Here is a 22,493-nt window from a genome sequence, read left to right as displayed (position 1 = left end):
TCAGTGATAACAAATTGGTAATTTCACTGTTTGAAACAGTGAAATTACCACTTTTGATAATTTCACTGTTTTGAATTTAAGCCCCTTACGTTGCTTCAGTGAAATTACCAGCGTGCACAGTACTGGGTACCAACTTAATGACATTACGTCGTAAATGACGTCACATTGTATTATTATTTGGCGCGCTTTTCATTCAGTATTAGGTTTTAATGCCTTTTTAAAACGTTACTTTGCATGTAATAAAAAGACAATTTGTTTTAGTTTAGTGTAAGATCACTGCGCCACTCGTGAAATATACCTTTTGGTGCTCGCTCGGTGAAATATATTCCGATCTTACACTGAACTAAACAAATATCCTCTTTATGTTTTTAGGGTTATTAACCTCAGTGGAGTTCCTTTAAGTTTAAAGTGGGTGGGGCATGGAAACATTTTTACACATATTTCAAACATTTTGTGTACAAACTATTTGAAAATGATATAACTTGCAAAATGTTTAAATTTTTGGAGTGAAAGCATTATCTACCGTTTACACCGGTGCTAGAAAACTCTGTCTTACACCCCCATGTAAGACAAGTCGCGTGCTTTAAATGACGTCATTGACGCGCGACTTTTATGAATGAATCGCGTTCTTAGGATGACGTCATTTTTATGTTATGAATGAAGTTGTATGTTCATACGCTACTATAAGAAAAAGTGCGTAGTGAGAATATCAGTTTTCAAGATTTCTGTTCCGAAAATAATTGACATGTAATATGCAAGAAAAAGAATCAAACACCGGTTGTTGGTACAGACGGGAATATCTAGCTCTTGGGTAACTGTTTAGCGAAAACTCGGCAGGGCCTTGTAAGAGCACATTTGTCTCGGAGCACATTTGTCTTACGTAAGACCGATGCGGTCGCATTTGTCCCACATGAGACAAATGGGACCTCCAATGTCTAACCCAAAAAACACATTGGTGTGACAAATGTGCTCCGATCAAGTTTTTTAAGGGACAAGTGAGCACATTTTGTCTCATGTCATTTTTATTAATGAATTATTTGTCACATTATTTCCCCACGGCAGAAATTATTTTTAGAATCGAGGTTCGCCGTTTTACCTCAAGTGTAATCATCAATAGATTTACTTATGCATTTTTTATGAAAACCTACAGTGAACTATTAATTATAACATTTTTAATTCAAGAAATTGATTGGCTTAATCTAAAGGCGTACACTGAAACATACTAAATCCCGTTCACGATGGTACAATGGTGACTGCGCGATGGCATGATGGTACGTTGATGAAAACGCGATGGTGCGATGGTGAAAACATAATGGTACGAACGTGAAATAACGACTGTAACGATAGTGAAACAACGATTGTACGATGGTGAAACAACGATTGTACGATGGTGAAACAAAGAAGGCTCGATGATGAAAAACGTGATGGTACTACGGTGAAAGACGATGTTACGATGGTGAAAATACGATGGTACGATATGATGAAACTGCGATGGCATGCTGATGAAAACGCGATATAATTTAGCTATCGTGTCATCGCAGCATCGTGATTTTCACCATTCGTTCCATTGTGTTTTAATCATCGCACCATCGTACAATCTCAATTTCACCTTTGTTCCATTGTGCATAGCTGTTCAGGGAGACAAAAAAATGTTACTTTATGTCCAAACGGAACACCGTAATCGGTTGATATTGAATGATACAATATCGTGGACTCGTTTCGCATCTCGCCGAAATCTCGCGTCTCGCGAAATCTCGCGTCTCGCTTCGCATCCCGTTCGTCGACGCGAGACAAGAAATTTGATTCCAGATCATATACCGCTAAGAACTTTTTCCCTTTATAGTCTACATAAAATCACTTAAAGGCCTATTATGCCTGAGAAATGCTTTTATCTTTATTCCTTAAAAGCTTTTTATTTTTTGGGTATACTTTTATAGCTCCAAAATGTTACTCATTGGCTTACTACCTGAATCATTTTTTCACTTGCTGATTTTTTTGCAGTTTGTACAGTTGAAGTGATTTAGAATTTTGTATTAAAGTCAAAATACTACATTGTATGCATTTTGCTACTTTTTTTTTTGACGCATTATTTCACATCTATCGCGAATTTCTTTTGGTTACAAGCATCTCACTTCCTCAGAAGTCATTATATGAATATTAATAAATCCATACTTGCCCTATCTAAACTAGTAATTTATTCATTTCTGAAATCTCTTGGTACGGTATACTTCGACATTGCGAGATCCCCTGTTACAATATCGTGCATCGCTTCGTGTCTCATCGGAATGTCGCGTCTCGCCCTATTCTGAGTGGCCCGATATTCCATAATTATGGCATTACCTGCATTATTTTAGAAACTCATGCATGTTAATATGTTGTAAGTGCCTTTTAAATGGCGAATCTTAAAGCCGCAATTTTTGTATGACGATTTTATACATATATTTCTGATGAAAAAGTAAATACGTGTGTAATTGTCTTCTTATTTTCTTCATAGATCATTTAAGGGCCTCCGTGGCCGAATGATTTCAAATAACCACTAGCCCCTAACCGCTGTAGGTTCGACACATACACGGGTGTCGAGCTATTCATGCGAGGATCCCGGTCAGGGTCCAAATGTGGCAATACCTATGCGCCTGCGCACGTAATAGCTGTTCTCGTGCGCACGTAATAGTATCCACGTGGCCACGGAAAAGCTATCGTGTGCGCACGTAATAAATAAGAAAATTGTATTGTCCCCTTTATGCCCACCGTAGATACTACCTTGTTTTTGTTTAGAATATTTCTAGTGCCATAAATCATCTATAAAACTTTAAGCATTGAAAATAAACGTATCACAATTGATAACGATAAAAATTGACTTGCTGCATAAGTGTTTAGGTTCTGGATGCTGCACTTGTAGACATTTTTCATTGTGACATGCAGAACAGGGATATTCTTTAAGTTAATATATGTCTCCTATGCCAGAGGCAGGAAATTTTTTGACTGACCGAAAGTGACCTTAAAACGGTATTATAAATACAGAAAACACAGATCAATGGCTGGTTAGCCTGTATACAGATGAACATAATTATTACCTTTCAAGAATTTTATGGAAAAAAATGTGAGACAAATGTGCTTCGAGTGTCCTTTCTATTGTGTGTCGAACACATCTGTCTCATTTCCAATTTGTCGCAAATATGAATGTTTACGAACACATCGGTCACACTTCGTGAGACAAATGGTGCTCCGAGACAAATGTGTTCTTACAGCGCCTCGTTTACCGCTGGAACTAGATATTCCGGTCTGTACCGGCAGGCGGTGTAAGATTGTCTAGATCTAGTGATATATCAGAATATAATCATCTGATATATTACAGTAAAAACATTGAAAGTATGAAATAAAGTAAAATAAAGCAAAATAGAATAAGGAATTTAAGGATCTAACTCTGAAAACATGCTTATCAGATTGTCTGCCCTTAAAAGTCAACAAATATTTCACCACAAGTTTTGAAGTGACTTCCTTTTAACGGTATTTTAGAGAAAATCAAGGACAAATAATAAAGGAAAGACGTATTAGGATTATCCACCTTTCAACTTATTTTCAAATTTGATATAGAGAACAAGTACTCCATGGGGCCAAAGTACTTGTTGAGTAGCGGCTTTGGTCGAGTGGCAAACTCGTCAGACTAATAACCTTATGATCGCTAGCCGCAATGGGTTTTTTTCAAAAAAAACCCGTCAAAGGGGCAAAGTCGTTGTGTTTTCCTTGAGCAAAGAAAACTTTAACTACTCATTTGCCCCCTCAAGTTAAACTGGTCCCCGTTTTTTTCCAGGAAACGGGATTCCCGGACAGAGTGTTTCTATAAAGCTTAAAGCTTCCTTTAACAAAATCGAACTAAACAAATGAATGTATAATTAAAGTACTTCCCGATTAAAAAAAGTAAATAAAATTTTGAAATTGCTTTTTCTTTTAAAAGAAAATTTTCCCTTAGCAAAAAAAAATCAGTATCTTTTTTAAAAAATAAGAGGCTGCTTGGACCAAAGCTTTTTTAAACTCTAGTTCCCTGGTTTTTAATATTGGCCCTATTGTTTTGGTTTAATAGTTTTCCAAGGAAACTAAAATAGAAAATGGCTTTTTTTTTAAGCATAGTCCCCTGCATAACAATTGAACCTAAATAAATTTACAAGTAAAAAATTGTTTGAAATTAATCTTTATTGTTAAAAACACAATGAAAGATGTAATTGTATTATTCATTAAAGCTAACATGTTTTATGTTCCCCCTTCAGGTAAAAGGTGAACTCCAGTTTTTCCTTACAAACAAAAAATATAATGTTTAAGTGTAGGCTCAAAAAATTTTTTATAATACTTGAAGGATTTTATAAAAAAAAATCAAAACAACAATACGTGAATTTTTTTGAAAATTTAAATTGGGTTTAATTTATCAACGTTAGGGATTACGTTCCCAAAAGGAAAAATAATCAAAACAAAACCAACGGACCGTTGACCGTAATATTATAAAGGATATTTTGTTTTGTTTTTTGGTTCAGATTGAAATATATAATTTAAAAATACCAGATTTGCAATATTTTTCACGTAGAACCGGTTCATCAAATCTTTTCTTGCAGCGGTTAATCCGGCCTCGATATTTTTAGCTTGATACTCATCAACACTGTTATTACTGTTAATTTTAAACAAGTTAAAATAACAAGTTTTTTTTGTTTTCTAACCATCCCAAATACTTGCCTGGTTCTGGGGTTAAAGTTTCATAATTTCCTCTCAGAGAAAACCGCTTGGGTTTAAACTTTTTCCTAAAATTTAATAAAATGTTTGAGTAAGTGGATTTTTTACTGGCGGGTCTGGTTTAAATCGGTCCAATTACAGTCGGTTTCATAAAATAAGTTTCTGAAAATTTTAAAACCCTTAATACTTTTTTTAACTACTATATTGGGGGAAAAAATGAATAAACAAAACGCATTTATTGTAAAAAGTACTGAATATTTTGAAATTTATTTTTTGAAAAATATTTGGGTTTTTTTTAATTTGTTTGAAAAACAATTTTCCCCCCCCCCCCGAAAATTAACTCGCAGCGGACCAAACCGGTTTTTAATGCGGGTCCATTAACTAAGAACGTTGCCAAACACCTCGTAAAAAATTTATCATGCAATTTAAATAAATTCATTAAATTGGCCTTGATAATTAAAAAGAAAAGAGACAAATATTAATGGTGTAAACTGTTCGCTTTGGATCAATGCCCCCTTGCGTGAATAACTAAATGAACTAACTACTTCATTAAAGAACCCCTAGGAGGCTGTAACGCAAAAAAACCCGCCTCCAATAAAAACCGCTTATAATCAAATTTAAATAGCTGTTTAGTTTTTATATTAATTTTTTGCATAATTTTAACCTTTAAGAATTCCCCCTGGATGGTGAAAATTAACATATATTTTTTTGAAAACATTTATAATTCTTGAAACCATTTTATCCCTCCAAAAAACATTAAAATTTAACCTACAAAATAACACGGTTAAAAGGACCCTCCGACAAAATTTTTTCCAGCAACAAAGAAATACATTTTTACATTGGAAAAATAAAAAAAAAAAACAAATTTAACTCCATATTTTTTTCAATCTCACATATTTTTTCATCAATCAAACTTTTTTTTTAACATAAAAGTATCCTTTTTTTTAAAAAAAATACGTCTGACAATGGGAAAATAGATTCCCTACTCCTGATCTTTAATTTGAAAAAATAAAGAAATAAATTTAAAACCATTATTGGGCTTTTTTTGTTTTTTAGAAATAATGTTGTGGTGGAAAAGTCCTATAGTAATTCAACTAAATCTTTCATAATTAAAGTAATTAAAAGAACAGCGTCCCAGGGAAATTTTATACACCACTTTTGTTTTTTAGTTTAACTAAATCCGCCCTCATTTTAATCCCCCAATAGGAAAACATTCAAAACTATTTGGGGTATAAAAAAAACAATGACCAAAGAACCCTACGTAAGTTCCCGTTTACCCGGTGGTGGGGATTTTCATTACAAACTGGGATTTTAAAAATAGATCCAAAATTAATTAGAAAACACAATAAAAAACATGTTGTTTTCCTGTACAAACAAAAATCGGAAGTATAGTGAACAGTTTTAAAAATGACAGAAAATGTGGGTTCCCAAATATGTTTTTTTTAACAAGGAAAATATTATTTCAGAGGAAAAGGCGCCAAAAAATAATCAGTTTCTTTTAAATCAAATGAATGATCCCCCCCGTAATTGTTGTAAATTTTAAAAGAAAAGTTTATTCCCAATTTCTAGGAAAAACGATCCATAAATTTTTGGGGGGAAAGGGCCATGTGTTAAGTAGAAATTTTCAAAATTTTTTCAAATACAGATACAATAAAAAATATATATATAGAAACAAGAGGCCTTTTTTTTTAAAAAACAACAAAGTAAAAAAAGGCATGGTAATAATACCGACAATGACTTACAGTCAAGCATTCGGGAGATTCATCAACAATATTACCGGACAACTTTGATTTGAAAAAACGATATTGTGCCCCCCGCCCCCGCTGAAAGTTGGATTCCATGTTTTTAAATTTGAATAATTTTTTTTTTTTTTAATAAAACCTAATTAAATTTGTGGTTCTAAAAAATTAATTAGGGCGGTCCCCAATAAGAGGAAATTTCGTAAATTCCAAATTTTTTTACAAACACTTGGAAACATTTTAAACCCGGCAAAGAAAAAAGGTGTTTTTTTTTTTTTGTTTTTTTTTTTTTTCTTTTTTTTTTTCCTTTTTTTTTTTTTTTCCTTTTTTTTTCCAAAACACGCTATCTGTAACCACCATTCAATAAGCACTGACGGTTTTGATCAATCCTTTATTGGGCCCCCTGAAATGGTCGAAGGTTAAACCCTACGTATCTTAATGCGCAAACTCCTGGTTAACCCTGGTAAAGGTTCCCCTTAGACTTCAAAAAAAAATAAAACAATAAAAATTCCCTAAAAGAAATCTCTCAAAAACTTGCCAACACTAAGTTTTGCCTATTAAAATCATTTTCCCCTTTACAGTCTGGTGAAGTTCCTTCAAAACAGTGGGAAATTTAGCCCAGTCATGGTGCTTGTTGTTAAATAAAAAAAATGGGAAGATTCCTCAAAAATATTTTCTTAATTAAAATAGAACCAAATCTTCCACTTCTTAGCCACTTCTTAATAAAGTAATGGAAAAAAATTTTTTATTCATCAACATGGTTTACAACTTCTTGTTCTTGATAACAAACACTTTATCCACTGTAAGGAAACGTGTTTTTACAACGGAATCCCGCCCTTTTTTCGGTTTAAGTTATAGAAAATTTTTTTTTTAAGATGAGGTTTATTTTTATGGGAAAGAGAGGTATGGTTGGAATTTTTTAAAAATTAAGGGTCAATATACCTAAGTTAGTTTGGTTTAGTTTTTTATAAAAAAGAATGTTTTTTTTTGTGCTTTTTTTGTCTTGTTTTTTAGGAACAGAAATCCGGTTTATCCCTTAGTCCCATATTAAAGTTTCTTCAGACCCCTTGCCCCCCATAATCGCAAGAAATTGGTATGGTTGTCTGTCTTATAGTGTGTCCACAAATATTAAAATGGTGGCAGATTTTTGCCAAGTTTTAAAAAAATTTGAAAATCGAGAAGATCCAACGCATTTCTTCCATTTTCCCGACCCATTATTTTAGCAATGCCCATAAATAAAAGTTAAAATCTACAAATAACGTTTTAGTCCCCCCTTTAAAAAATGTTAGAAACGTTTTATAAAAAAGTAAAATGTTCCAGTTTTGAAACCTATTTTTTCCCCCTGTGGTTAAAAAATGCCGTTTTGAAATAATAACAATGTTTTTAAAGTATAAAGAGGCGGAGGTTTTAATTTTTAAAGGGTTTAAACAAGCATTAAGAACCCCTAGCGAGGACTTTGATCCAATTTTTGGTTTTTAAGTTTTATCCAGATTTTTCTGTTACAAGTTAAGAATTACTTGCCAAATTTTTCAAACAAAGTTTCGTGTATTCCCCCCCATTATCTTTTTTAATGAAATAACTCATACTTTTTCTTAATTTAATACATTCCTTGAAAAGGTTGTATTAAAACTTTTTTTTCCTCAGCAGAAAAAAAAGTTCTATGTTTTTGCCTATTTTTCTTACTTTTAAGTTTTTCCAGATTGAAAGACTTTTTTTTTTTTGCAGAATAAGTTTATGTCCTAGGTAAGGTACTGGTTTTTCACGACAAACAACAGTAACTTTTAATCGAATGTAATGTGAAGAGACGAAAAAAATATTTGCCTTTTTGAATTGCCAATAAAACACAATTATAAAATCCTATTAAGTAAATAAAAAATAGAGAAAAAAGAATCCTGTAAACAGAAAGTCCCAACAACGGAAAACACCTTCCCAGCAACCGGCCTTCCGCAGAATTCCCACGATAACATAAAAAACTGGGTACACTTCAGATTTTTTTTTTAACACCTGTTGTGGATGTGTTCATATTGGCGGTTTTTATCATGGAAACCCTTCAAACCGAGACCAACGGTAATTTGGCCATTCCTAAGAAACGCGGCCAAATAAATTTAACCCCCAGGTTTTAAAAGAAATTTGCATGTCCCCTAAACGAGAAATACAAATGGAAGTGAAACTAAAACAAAATGAAAAAATTTTGAGAGGGGGTAATCGGCGAGGTAATTTTGGAAAAGCCCCCTGCATGAACCCCATAGATTAAGGCTGTCCAAAAGAACACAATTTACCAGCAGACCAATACCCTAAGAATGATTAAAAACTAGTTTATTTTAAAAACTGAAAAAGCAAATACTGCCAACCCTTCAAATTTCTATTTTTTTTTGGAAATTTCCATACTACCATAATGTATTTTTTTTGTAAAGTAAAAATTTTAAAAATTGTTTTTATGAACATTTTAAAATTTTGTTTTGGTGTTTGGAATTTCTTTTTGGATTCTGTTAACTCTAATTTTGTTTTGGTTAAAGGTTTTTTTGGCCTTTCTTTTTGGATTTTTTAAGTTTCAAACGACAACTGAAGTCATGGTGGGGAAAACATCCCTGCTTTCAGTTGGTAAAGAAAATACCCCCAGAAATACCCTTGTGAACACCATTTTCCAGACAAACGAGCGCTGACTAGAACCACCGAACCTTCCGTAAATTAGCTTTGAAATAGATTCCCCCATACAAAGAAATCCCAAAAGTCCATGAAGGAAAATTTCCCCAACTTAAACGAGGCTTAAGGTAAAATTGAAAAGATGAATTGAATATGGACGCCCCCCTGGAAAATTGGTCTCCTTAATGTGATCCATTGTTTTTTTTGCCTATCATGGTGGAAAACGATGAAAAATTATATCTTGTCCCCCCCCGTTTGAAGCAATGTTAACATGTTGGCAAAAATTTACAATCCCTGTTCCCCCTTGTCAAAGTAAAATTTAATGCCTGAAACCTTGTTCCAAAAACAGCATGTTTTTTACCTTGTCAAAATATCATGCACTGACAATGTGGGCAAAAAAAGATGTTAAATGTTTTGCTCAAAAGTATCCGTGAATGACTTGTTTTGCAAAAATAACGTTTAAAACTTTTTCAAAGTATCTGGAAAATTGAATTTTGCTGAAAACGACCCATGTTTAACTTTGTTCAAAATTTTCATGAAATTGAACTTTTTTGGCAAGACAACATGTTTTTTTAACTTGTAAAAAAAATATCCTGAAATGGATTTGGTGCAGACAAAACATGCCCTAATTGTCAAAGTAAATCGTGATTGACTTGGGTGGCAAAAACACGAATGTTAACTTCTCAAAGTTATCCATGGAGCAAAAGTCCATCACGATAATTTTGACAAGTTTTTTAAAACATGCCTGTTTTTGCAACATGTCATCATGAACAAATTTTTTGAAACCAAGGTTAAAACATTTCGTTTGCACAAAGTCCCATTCAATGAAAAAAAAAAATACTTCCCCGACAAGTTTTAAACATGTTTGTTTTGAAAAACAAGTATCATGTTACCTTTTGGGACAAGGTTAAAACATGGTTTTTTGTTTCCTGCCACAGATGTTTTATCATGATTATTTGACAAATTAACTCATGCTGTTTTTGAACAAGTTCCAGCGGTGGTAGTTTTTGGAAAAGATAATATGAATGTAAATATTGGGCACCATGTTTAACATGCTTAAACGACAAATTATAGTAAATCAATCCATTCCAACAAATAGCAAATAAAAAAATTGATTCAACATAAGAGACAGTCAAGGGTTTTCCATAATTTGAAGTCGACGGCCTTATCCCCCCGACCTCTGGCCACTATTATGTTTAAACCACCATCCCAGACTCAACTAGAGAAGATATTGGGGTAAAAAATTGTCCCCCTTTTGAACCTCTTTAATTTTATACTCTTATAACTTTTTCCCAAATATTTTGGGTTTTTCTTTTTTCAGAACATGAATACTCTGCTATAACAGGAATTGTCCCTGAAAATAATAAAAAGGACTTTTTTTTAAATCTTAAATAATGACAAAAATAATCGAAAAAAACTTTCCAACAAAAGAAGCATTTCGAATGAAGCCCAGGAAATCAAATGATTTTGGTTTGGAATGCTTTTTTTTTGGTTTTTTCCCAATGAAGGGTCCCCTTTTTAAATTTTAACCATTGCCTTTTGTCCAAATCTTATGTTTTTTTTTTGTTTTTCCCGTATCCGATTTGCAAAACGAAACAATTTTGGAATCAACTTTAATTGGGGTAAAAAGTCCATGTAAAAATTTTTCAATAACAATTTAGTTTTCAAGTAGGTTTTTAAACTTGACGGCAAATTGAGAATTGGGCAACACACAAAATGTGTACAAACTGGACGGACAAAATAGCCAAGGACCAATTTTCGCTCACAAAAGAAGGAAATTTTTTAAAAGTCTATGTAAAACTTCATACCATTTTCTTACTTTTAGTAATTAAGATTATTAAGAAAATTACGAAGCTTTAAAATCTGTTAAACCGAAAAAATGCTGCGGGGAAAATTAAACTGAAACAAACATCGGATACAAATCGCTAGGTCATGCCTGTTAAATCCTGCATCCAATTCGTTCCGCCTCTATAAATGTAAAATATTGTTTTTTTTTGGGTTTTTTTTTTTCCAAAAACGCATTTTTACCAATCAATGGAAAAACAAATAGGTTTCAACTGGTGCCAATTTTGAACTTTTTTATTAAACGTTTCCCCAACATAAAAAGGAACTAACGTTTTGCCATAATTTTAACTAGGCCCAATGCAATAAAAATTAATGTCCCCGGAATGGAGAAAAAATGCCGTTTTGGTCCTGATCCAAAAATTTTCCATAAGAACTGGGGTCCCAATCTGCCATTTTTTTTTAATGAGACAGATAAGCGATAAATCCCTTTGCGTGGCAGGGTCTGAAAGAAAATATATGAAAAACTAGATACGGATTCTTTGTTTCCTAACAAAGCCAAAGGCACAAAAACATCTTTTTTGAGAAACCTAAACTACTTGTATGTAATGGACCGGAATAAAAATCAACTACCTGCCGCCTCCAACAAATTAATCCTCCATCTTTAAATTCCATATACGTTAACTCGAAATAAAAAACCGCATTACTGTAACACGTTTTCCCCTAAAAAAAAAAAAAAAAAAAACCCGGGGGGTTGTGCTTAAATTTTCTTCAACTCCAGTCCCCCTGGATTTGTTTGCCCAAGATTCTACTGTAAAATTAACTCGACTTCAATTTTTATCTACTTGTTTTCCTGTCCAAGCCTCTTTGATGAAAGGCAAATAAAAGGAAGTTTACGAGCCTGTATTTTTTGTGAGTATTTCAAACAGCTTTGATCGGGTTCCCTGGCCAAACAAGGTCTAATACAAAATTATCTTTAACCAGGTTTATATATTTGGGGTAAACTTCTTGAATGGCCTTTCAACAGACTATTTAAACTGAATTTCGACAAACAACGAGTTTGTACTTCTTGGATCTTTCTTTCAACTTAACTTAATATCAACGCTAGTGTTTCCTCAAGGCCTCAAAATTGGGGAACTCTTGGGTTTTATTTGTCTAATATCAAATGACCGTTTGCCCCTTGGACCCATACACATCAATCATTAGACTGTTTTTGCTGGATGTAAAACATCTTCTTTAAAACTCTTTATCGTTTTTAAAAAATATTAACCCTTACCACCCACTTGCTGAAATTCATGAACCTCAGACCCCACTTAAAATAACAATAAAGTATTTGGGCAGATACTTGGCCCCTTTGTCAAGTTTCAATCCCGAATCAAAACATAAATCAAATCTTTAACTAAATTTTAAAATAAACATCCGATTCCACATAATTCATCCACTCTTTTTTTTTATGAAATATAATTCGCAATTTCTTGAAAGTAATGAATTCATAAAACATCCTTTGGAGATACGTTTGGTTCAAACATACCGGTCTGTGTTGTAACACTAATACTTTATATTACAAACCCACAAAAGCTTTTGCAAAAGAAAATCAATTAATCTATGGGAAACTTTTAAAAATTTACCCTAGCACAAGAAAAGTCCCCATAAAAAACTATTTAAACTTTCTTTCCCTTTAATTAGGGCCAATATTAAGCACATTGCAGACCGTCGTATTGGACAATTTTGAAAACTGAAACTGAAAATGTTTTCTATTTTAATTAAAACGCCTTATTTTTTTATATTACCATATTCCCCCCCCCAATGGCGTTGTTTACATAAAAAAGGAATAATATAATAAGTAAATGTGAAAACAATATAGATAAAAGAAAAACAAGCCCATGACAAATATGTACTAACATAAAAAATAAGTTTAAATAATATAAGCCGTGTAAAATAATTAAGTTATTAAAAAACTGTTTAAAAAAGTAAAGCAGTTATTTTCCACAATCCTTTAACAACAATGCCGGTATACAAAAATCCCCTCTAAAATATAGTAAGGTTTTTGACACATTTTTTTTTCCCTCTCTTGGAAACAATGTCCCAAAGTCGAGAGACTGTTCCTTTATAGATTCAGAGGACAATTTTAATTCGCCAGAGTAGTTGAAACACGGTAACTCAAATTTACTTTCCCCCCTGTGTTTTAAAATTTTGTTTTTCTTTTTTTTTTTGGTTAATAGGGAACAGCAAAATTTAATCTCATATTATCAAAGCATTATCTTTGAATAGATTCTGGGGTCTTTTTTAATGTACAGGCCTTTGGTGGGTCTACAAGTTTTCCTGTTTAGATAAAACCGGAGCCATGCCCCATTAAAACAGTTTTTTTATACAAAATTTGTTATATAGTTATTTTTAAAATTGATCCTAAGCCTTTAAATTTGGTAACCAATGCCAGTTCCCAACAATAGAGTTCTAATGGGAAACTATCTCATATGTTTCCGCGTTGCCAAAAAACAAAGGTTAAGCGCAACATATTTCCTTTAGAATAACGCCTTTGTAAATTTCTGTAAACTCTTTCTGAATGCCAAACAATAAATAGGGGTTGAAAAAAATCCAAATGTTAAATTTTAAACCCCCGACAATCCCGGGATTTTTTGTGCTCCGGAGTCAAAAATTTTTGCGAATGTTTCTTTATTCTAAAAAAATAATTTTAAAAAGGGCATTCTACATTTGGGGGTCTTAACATGTTTTTGAGAATCTTCCCCCTTTCGTCTAAGTAGGCCCCTTTAAGAATCTTATGACACTAAACTTTTTGAATTTTTTTTCCCCCGGGGGAATATCAATTTTCTTTAATTAACATTTCCCAAATTTGGGGTTTTACAACCAAACAAAAAATAATTTTTCTTAGTGGTGTTCATTTTGATTTTATTCTTTATCCATTTCTTTTGTTTGATTACAGCACTTTTCTTCAATTTGCTTTTTTAAGCTTAAAAGTTCTTTGGGTTCACTTTTGAATTTTGTCGAAAGCTTTGACAAAGGAAGGGGTCAAACAAAATGAAAAAAAAGGAAAAAATGGAAATTTGGGAAAACAGAAAAAATTTAAAAACCCAGTCGAATCATAATTGGAGCCACCAAATTAGTTCCCACTATAAAATTTCTGTACAAAAAACGGGTTTTAAAACCCTTTTAAACTAAAAAGGTTTTAAACAAAAAATTAAATAATTTTTAACTAAAAAAATGAAAAATTTCCCTGGTACCCCCAAATTTTTAAAATTTTTTCTCTATCCCTGAATCTTTTGAATGTCATTTCCTTAAAATCTTAAAAAATGGCCATAATCCCCAAAAAAACAACATTGAAAACTCAATTTTTCTCAAAAATTTTTTTCTTCCTTTCCCTTACAAGTGAGGGGAACCCAACTACCTTTTGGAAGTCAAAAAATTAAAAAAAATTAAAAAAACTTTGGGCACATTTAAAAAAAAATTTAAATTTTAACACTTTCTCAAAAGTACCCATATACTATTACCAAAAACGGTAAACCGAAAAAGTCCCCACACGACTTAGAACCCATTGCAGCATTCTAAAGGAAGAATCTCTTTTCTAAAAACATATATTGATGACCCCTTCTGTCAGTGCGGTGAAGATTGAGATTCATGCCACTTTTTTTTTTAATTGTAATCAAATTTTTCCCGCCAGTGAAGCCATATTCAAGGAACAGCTTCAAACAAATAACAACAGTTACATTGTCAACTATACTGTTATTGGCGATAGAGGTCACAGCGATGAAACAAATGCCAAAATATTTGATCTTGTACATGAATATATATTCTAGCACACAGCCGGGTTTTTGTCTTTGCCTAAACTCCTTACATAATTTCATAAACAATATAAATTGGTGTACTTACGAACGTTGATCACGTGCTTTCATAATTCAAACATTCTTTTAATTCATCCTTTACTATATTATCATTGATTTATAATTTGTCTCTTATGTAACAATAATTAATAAAAATACAAAAGGTTTTTACATCCAAAATTGAAAAAATTTTTCCTAAAACCCACAAAAAAAATAAAATTAATTTATATTGAAAAAATAAGTAAAAATTTCCTTTTTTTCTTAATAAAAAAAAATCATCACAAAACTTTTGGGCCGTGAAAAAAACTCCCTTTATCTTTCCCATTAAAAGGGACAATTTTTGCCCAAAACTTCTCTTTCCCCTTTTAGGGGTTTTTTAAACTTTTTTTCAAATTAATGATTCTTCTTTACTAAAATTTCCCTTTGAGTGTTCATATCAAAAAGTTGAAAAATTATTTTAATAAAAAATTTCCAAGTTTTTTTTCCTCTTTATAAAATAATCGCCCCATTTTTTTTTTATTCAAAAATTTTTTTCTTTTCCTTTGTTGTTTTTTTCATTAACTTATTTCACTTTTTTCTCCCCCTTTAATTATAAAATTTTATTTTCATTTTTAATTTAACTGGTATAAAAAACAAAAAAATTTGTTTTACTTTTTATAAATTTTCTTTTTTTTTACAATTTTAACAGGAAAAAAAAATTTTAAAATAAGCTTTTTTTGACTTCCTTTTAAAATCCTGTTTTAAAAATGTTTTTTATAAAATTTGTATATGTTTGTTATTATTGAAAAAAAATTTACTTTTTAAAACCCAAAAACCCTTTTTAACAAATTTTTTTCCCATACATTTTAAAATTTAAAAACAAATCAAATAAACTAATGTCACAGTTTGGGAAATTTTATATAAAAAAATTGGCAGCCGGGCCCTTTCCATGTTTTTTTTTAAAGGGGAAAAAAACATCTAGCACCCCGCTTTTTAATCGGTTTTGGTTCAGTTTTTAACTAAATTTTTAACTTCCTATTAACCCCCGGGGGGAAAATCGACAATTTCCGTCAATGATGTACATTGTCGATCTCACCCGTGCAATATCGTGAACACTGGTCACTCGTTCTTTGTTGTACTTGTTGTTCAATTGTTTTGTTTGTTGTAAATGTTTCTATGTGAGAGAGATGTGCATTGGTTCTTTTAAATATTTTTTTACTTCTGCGCACTGTTTGCTTTTCCTGTCCCGCTCACTCTTTACAGTCATCTCTTACGAGTCTGACAGACGTATAGTTAAACTAGTTCATTTAACATTAGATCTACATTTACTTTAATTATTTCAATTTATATTGAAATAGTTGAATTTATATAAGTAAATATCTTCATACAGACGCTGTGGTAAGAAATTATATCAAAACTAAGATATTGATTGTATTTCTTATGTATTTTTGTATTTTCTTATTCCGCGTCGATTGTGCATATATTGTTATTTCATTGTATTTTGTTTTTATATGAATTGTATTTGTAAGATGTATAATTATTTTATTATATTTTTTAGACCATTTTATTTGGATTCATTAAAACATCGAACCTACGTCTGTTTGAAACGAGTTTGTTTCTGTTCAGAAATATTTTACGCTACGACACTACCATAAATTGGTTGAGTGTTGCCGGTAAAAAAAAGAAGATATAACTTCCTGATCAGTTTTCACTTAGGTTGATTCAATTTTGAATAAGCTTTGTAGATATGTATTTTTTCAAGACATATTTAGTCAGCAACGAGTAATGAAATGGGAATAATTTTCTGAAACGTGATTTTATTCGAGATTTGCTTCGGGAGAGGACAACTTTCTGTTCGTAGAGCATGAATATTAATACTCATCACAAGACAGTAGCCTACAAGACAGTATCTTTATTGATATCAGTTATGGTACATGTAAATATGTATATTTTTTATGTTCAATAACAATGACGCATAACTTGCAGTCAATGATAATAAAATGACATAAATAATTTTTGCTGAACAGTCCTATAATATTTTGATAAGGAACCGTCAGTTGTAAAATGATATTGTGCTCTTATAATGAACAGTCGTCATGCTTGCTATTATGTCATTTATATAAGCAGTTTAGGTTTTTCAAAATTTGCATGATAAACAGTCCGAATGTAGACCTCAATGAAAAGTACTGGAATATAAACAAAATGAATAGTCCACCATATTAACCATATACTAGTATATGAATGGTTGAACACAACAGTAAGGATAAATGGCGCAGTGGACAGATCTTCTTATTTTGGTAATAGTTGAAATTACAGCACATTTTAAGCAAAAAGAAAAGAAACTATAAGTCTTAACAAGAGGGCCATGATGGCCCTGAGGTCGCTCACCTGTATATAGGTCGCCCCAACCCCCCCCCCCCCAAAAAAAAAAAAAACATTGCAGGGCCAATTTAACCGAAGGGCTTTTATTTGCACAAACTTGGTAGACACCCATAAGAAAATGTTTCATGCTAAACATCTAAGCTCTAGCTCATTGGGCTATTTAAAAGAAGATTTTTTTAAAGTTTTTACTATACACATATAGTTAAAAACAATGACACGCCTGGGGCCGGGCCAGTTATGACCCCAGGGTTTTTATTTGAACAAACTTTGTAGACACTTACTAGAATATGTTTCATGCTTAATATCTAAACTCTAGCTATTTGGGTTTTTTCAAAGAAGATTTTAAGTTTTTGCTATACACATATAAGGAAAATCAATGACCCCGGGGCAGGGCCAATTTTGACCCCAGGTCTTTTATTTGAACAAACTTTGTAGACACTCACTAAAAGATGTTTCATGCTTAATATCTTAACTCTAGCTATTTGGTTTTTTTCAAAAAAGATTTTTTTAGTTTTTGCTATACACATATAAGGAAAATCTATGACCCCCGGGGCGGGGCCAATTTTGACCCCAGGGCTTTTATTTGAACAAACTTGGTAGACACCTATTAGATTATGTTTGATGCTAAATATCTTAACCATAGCTCTTTGAGTTCTTTAAAAGAAGATTTTTAAGTTTTTACTATATGCATATATAGGGAAAAATCAATGACCCCCCGGGCGGGGTCAATTTTGACCCCAGGGCTTTTATTTGAACAAACTTGGTAGACACTTATTAGAACATGTTTCATGCTAAATATCTTAGCTCTAACTCTTTTGGTTCTTTAAAAGAAGATTTTTTAAGTTTTTACTATATGCATATAGGGATAATCAATGACCCCCTGGGGCGGGGCCATTTTGACCCCAGGGCTTTTCTTTGAACAAACTTGATAGACACCTATTAGAACATGTTTGATGCTCAATATCTTAGCCATAGCTCTTTGAGTTCTTTAAAAGAAGATTTTTTAAGTTTTCACTATATGCATATAGGGAAAATCAATGACCCCCCGGGGCGGGGCCAATTTTGACCCCAGGGCTTTTATTTGAACAAACTTGGTAGACACTCACTAGAAGATGTTTCATGCCAAATATCTAAGCTCTAGCTCTTATGGTTTTTTAAAAGAAGATATTTAAAGTTTTTTCTTTCGGTTGCCATGGCAACCAGAGTTCTGCATGGAATTAAATTCTTTGAACAATTTTTAAAGGTGACCACCAAAGGAACATTCCTGTGAAGTTTGGATGAAATTGGCCTTGTGGTTTATGAGAAGATGTCATTTAAAGTAAAAGTTTACGGACGACGGACGACGGACGGACGGACGACGGACGCCGGACGAAAAGCGATCACAAAAGCTCACCCTGTCACTTTGTGACAGGTGAGCTAAAAAGTCTGTCATAGCCTCCCCATCAGTACATTCAGTGCTTTGATTCAACTTGCAGACAGAAGCTATACAGTCATGAGAAGCTATATATATCGTGATATTCAACTTGCCGACAGGAGATATACATACAACCTTTATATTCCACTTACCAAATAGCTTATACTTATTACCGTTATATCCAATTATCCAACACAAATCTCAGTAAAGAAGTTACCACTAACATGTGCTGTATGATAACAGTAACCATAAAAGTGTAATGTATTATAACAGTAACCATAAAAGTGTACTGTATTATAACAGTAACCATAAAAATGTCCTGTATGATAACAGTTACCATAACAGTAACCATAAAACTGTGCTGTATGATAACAGTTACCATAAAAGTGTACTGTATGATAACAGTAACCATATAAGTATACTGTATGATAACAGTTACCATAAAAGTGTGTTGTATGATAACAGTTACAATAAAAGTGTGGTGTATGATAACACTGACAATGAAAGTGTGATTTATGATAACAGTTACAATAAAAGTGTGCTGTATGATAACACTGACAATAAAAGTGTGATTTATGATAACAGTTACCATAAAAATGTGCTGTATGATAACAGTCACCATAAACGTGTGTTTTTTTTATAATTGTAACCACTTATCGTACATATATAACAGCTACCAGGTGTACTTTATGTAACAGTAACCACTTCAGTGTGCAATATATTTACAGTGACCACTTAAATATTCCGAAACTAAAGATGAGGGGGTATTTCGTTCTGTTTAAAAATGAGAGCTGGGAAAAGCAGGGGAGACGGCAAGTTTATTCTAGGAGTTTCGTCAGTAGTATTGATTAAACTTCATTATTCTACCCATATCAGCAATGCCCTTGATCACAGCTAATAAATGCAAATAATGCAACATCCTTTTCAGAGCTTAAACGTCGGGAAAACTCTCAATGAGTAATTAATTCAGTCATTCATATAATCTCTACTCCAGAAAAAAATGAAGAAAAAAGTTCACTTTATCGTAAACGCAGTCTTATAGGTATTTTGTCAGACAATGGTTTAAAAAATGATTAAAAATGATGCATACTTAACAAAATGATATCCCTGTAGATAATGCTTAACTATGTTTGCTGAAACTTAGAGATTGTTTAATAAAAATTACTCACAAATCATTTAATACATTGTTCTTATATGACGTTATATTAATAGTATCAGCTATAAGTAAGTTAAAAGTGTATACATATTGCGCATGCTCAGTAACATATCTAGCCAGCCTCTTGAAGACTAACTTTACATCTAACAGGTTATACACGTGATAATCACTTTTTTGTGAGGCCATCTTGAGTATAAAATAACTCAAAACAACAAAACAGTGACAATTATAGATAGCTCAATCACGATCACTTCGGACGATACTCTTTATACCAACATGCTTTCTCAAAACAAAATAAAACTGAGCTTATCACATTTTAAAAAGGATTTCAAGTTTATGTACATATTAAAGATCTATATAACCCCAAAAATGCTTTTTTTTAAGCCATGTTTCATGAAAATATTACATGTATTAAATAAATCATCGCAACATATTTTTTGGACTAACGGATAAAGGAACGTACCGAAATTTGGGGTTATTTCCATGTGACATTATAAACGGCAGGAATTGTATGGTAACCCGACGGTTATAGTTGTTTCCTGATTTTGGGCGGAATGAAGTGCATAACAAATTGCATAGTGGCGTTCAAACCCATGAGGGAAAGGCATCTTAGTATCCTCCAGTAAATGAGCAGACTAATAACGTTTGACGTAGAATGTGTTAATGTCAGACGCTCACTTTTACCACCGAAATTGGAGATTATAAATTATGATATGCTGAAACCCAACACCTCTCCTTGATTCACTAGTCTGAGAAAACAAATAATGAGGACAATATTATGAGGACAATAAGTACTGAAACAAAAAAAAAACATTTGCACATAATGAGTCACAAGTTAAGATAACTTAACAATAGTAACTCCTAAGTATAAGCACCTAGACCCTACACTTTTCTGTGCATATAAACTTTCACTTACCTCTTTTTTGTTTACCATATACCGTACGTGTTATTTGTTCTTCTAACATTTTGTCAAGCTGTTGCTCTATCTCCTCTGTACTTAATCCCCTCTCTGAGTAAATCAAAAGATCTGCAAGCTTGCTTTGATTTGTAATTTTAAGACGTTCTTTGAAGTCTTTGTAAGCATCTTCGCCTTTTGATCTTACTTTTGTTATAATGGCTTCGTTTTTCTTTGTTGTATTTGTCTCTTCCTGTAACAGTGTACTTGCTTTTGTAATAAATCTACTGTAGATATACATTTTAAAGCTGTTTATATTATGATACAGATATCAGATGGTCACGGTTCGTAGCCGCATACAAAATTATCTTTAAATATTATCAAATTTATTGGTTATAACTTTTATAAAGCTTTTGAAATAACAATAAAACAGCCTTTGAATAAAGTAAAGGATAAGTAAAAGGTAGTTACTACACACAAGACTCACTGTCGCTTAACCTATTCAAGTTAATATATTAAAATAATGTCCAAATGTGAATACGTGTATTTAATTTTTGTATACACCATCTGTTATAGATATTATGGAAGTTAGTCCTCGTAATGACAAAAACCCGTTTTGAAAATTCTATTCATTAAAAAAGTGTACTTGTACATGTAATAATTTAACATATATTCTATTGTCACTAGTGCCAAATTTTCTTCAAAAGGTATATTGTCGGCTTAGCTAAGCTAGATGCCCGATACTATCTACGCTCTATCACTTGTGGTGTAAGAGAAAAACATCTTTGTAAAGATGTTTTCAAACACGGTTCTTTGTAATAAAAGTATCCCAGGGACAAACTTTATTCTTGACCCTGGGATTCTTGGTTCATATAATATTATAATGATTCAGGATTTTTCCATTTTGTTTCCATTTCTGAAGAAAATTTTAGCAGGCATTTAGTATAAATACTATAAAGATGAATTTAAATCAGAAAGACAATGTGCAGTGTAGCGTATCATAAAAGTATTTGATGTTATACCTTAATATCCCGTCTGTCAGTGAAGGAGAACAATTCGAACTCTGTGTCCAGGTCAATAATGTCATCGGGGATGAGATACATTTTGAGCTTCCTCGTGTTTTGATCGAAGACGTTACGCCAAACCTCCATTTCTGGTTATGTAGATTGTGCAGCCATCTATTCTTTATCAATATATATAAAATTCTCTGCTAAAATATATTATTTTAAAAAGGTGAAAAATTCTCCGCTTGAAAGCCCAGCTGGCATAACAATATAGCGGCATTCTTTAATATAGTATAAAATTGATCTGATGGAATGCTGAGCTTGCTAGGTGAGCTAACATGACATTCCTTAATATAGTGTAAAAATGCTCTGTTCAGCTGGCTAATCAATGTAGTTGCGCATTCCAAAATAAGGTGTAAAATGCTCTGCTGGAATGTTCATCTCGAGAGCGTTTTTTACCGGAACATAACCTATTTTGAGTTCAAGTCACACTCAGGAGTCTATTTCGTTGGTCTACGACTGATCCTTTGGCACTCGTCGACTTACCAATGCAGCTAAAGACAATTTTAACGAATAGGGACACTCCTGAGTCCATTTCGTTGGTCTGCGACTCATTCTAGGACACACGCAAACTTTCAGGAATTTTTGATGCCAATGGACATTATATTTTGACTTCTAGTTACTTTTTCAGTGCATTTTGATGGTCTTCGACTGGTTCTGAAGCACTCAAAGACTTTCAGAAGTTGTTGATGTAAATGCAAATAATGACATCTTTGTACTTCTATGGACCATCCAGCGTCCATTTTATTGGTCTATGACTTTTTCTTGTACACTCGTAGACCTTCAGTATCTTTTGAGCAAATGGGAATAATGATATTTTTGACTTCTAAGAACCATCCAGAGTCCATTTCAAAAATGTCGAAAATGCCATGTCAGTTGGCAAA

General features: G+C 32.5%; 1 protein-coding gene across 1 annotated transcript in view; it reads right to left on the bottom strand.

Moving 5' to 3' along the window:
- LOC132716246 (uncharacterized) overlaps positions 1-21,722 on the bottom strand; it is a 35,894-nt gene extending 14,172 nt beyond the window's left edge. The window contains exons 1-2 of the mRNA XM_060699481.1: positions 21,568-21,722; positions 20,567-20,798 (exon numbers count right to left, since the gene is read on the bottom strand). Coding sequence (XP_060555464.1) covers positions 20,567-20,798; positions 21,568-21,696 — 361 coding nt within the window. The 5' untranslated portion in view covers positions 21,697-21,722. The remainder of the gene's footprint in view (positions 1-20,566; positions 20,799-21,567) is intronic.
- Between the last annotated feature and the right edge of the window lie 771 nt (positions 21,723-22,493).

This window comes from Ruditapes philippinarum, unplaced genomic scaffold (assembly GCF_026571515.1).
Source record: "Ruditapes philippinarum isolate M1 unplaced genomic scaffold, ASM2657151v2 ctg14851_1_1_1_1, whole genome shotgun sequence".
NCBI classification, from domain to species: Eukaryota; Metazoa; Mollusca; class Bivalvia; order Venerida; family Veneridae; genus Ruditapes; species Ruditapes philippinarum.
This window is presented reverse-complemented; position numbering and strand designations above follow the sequence as displayed.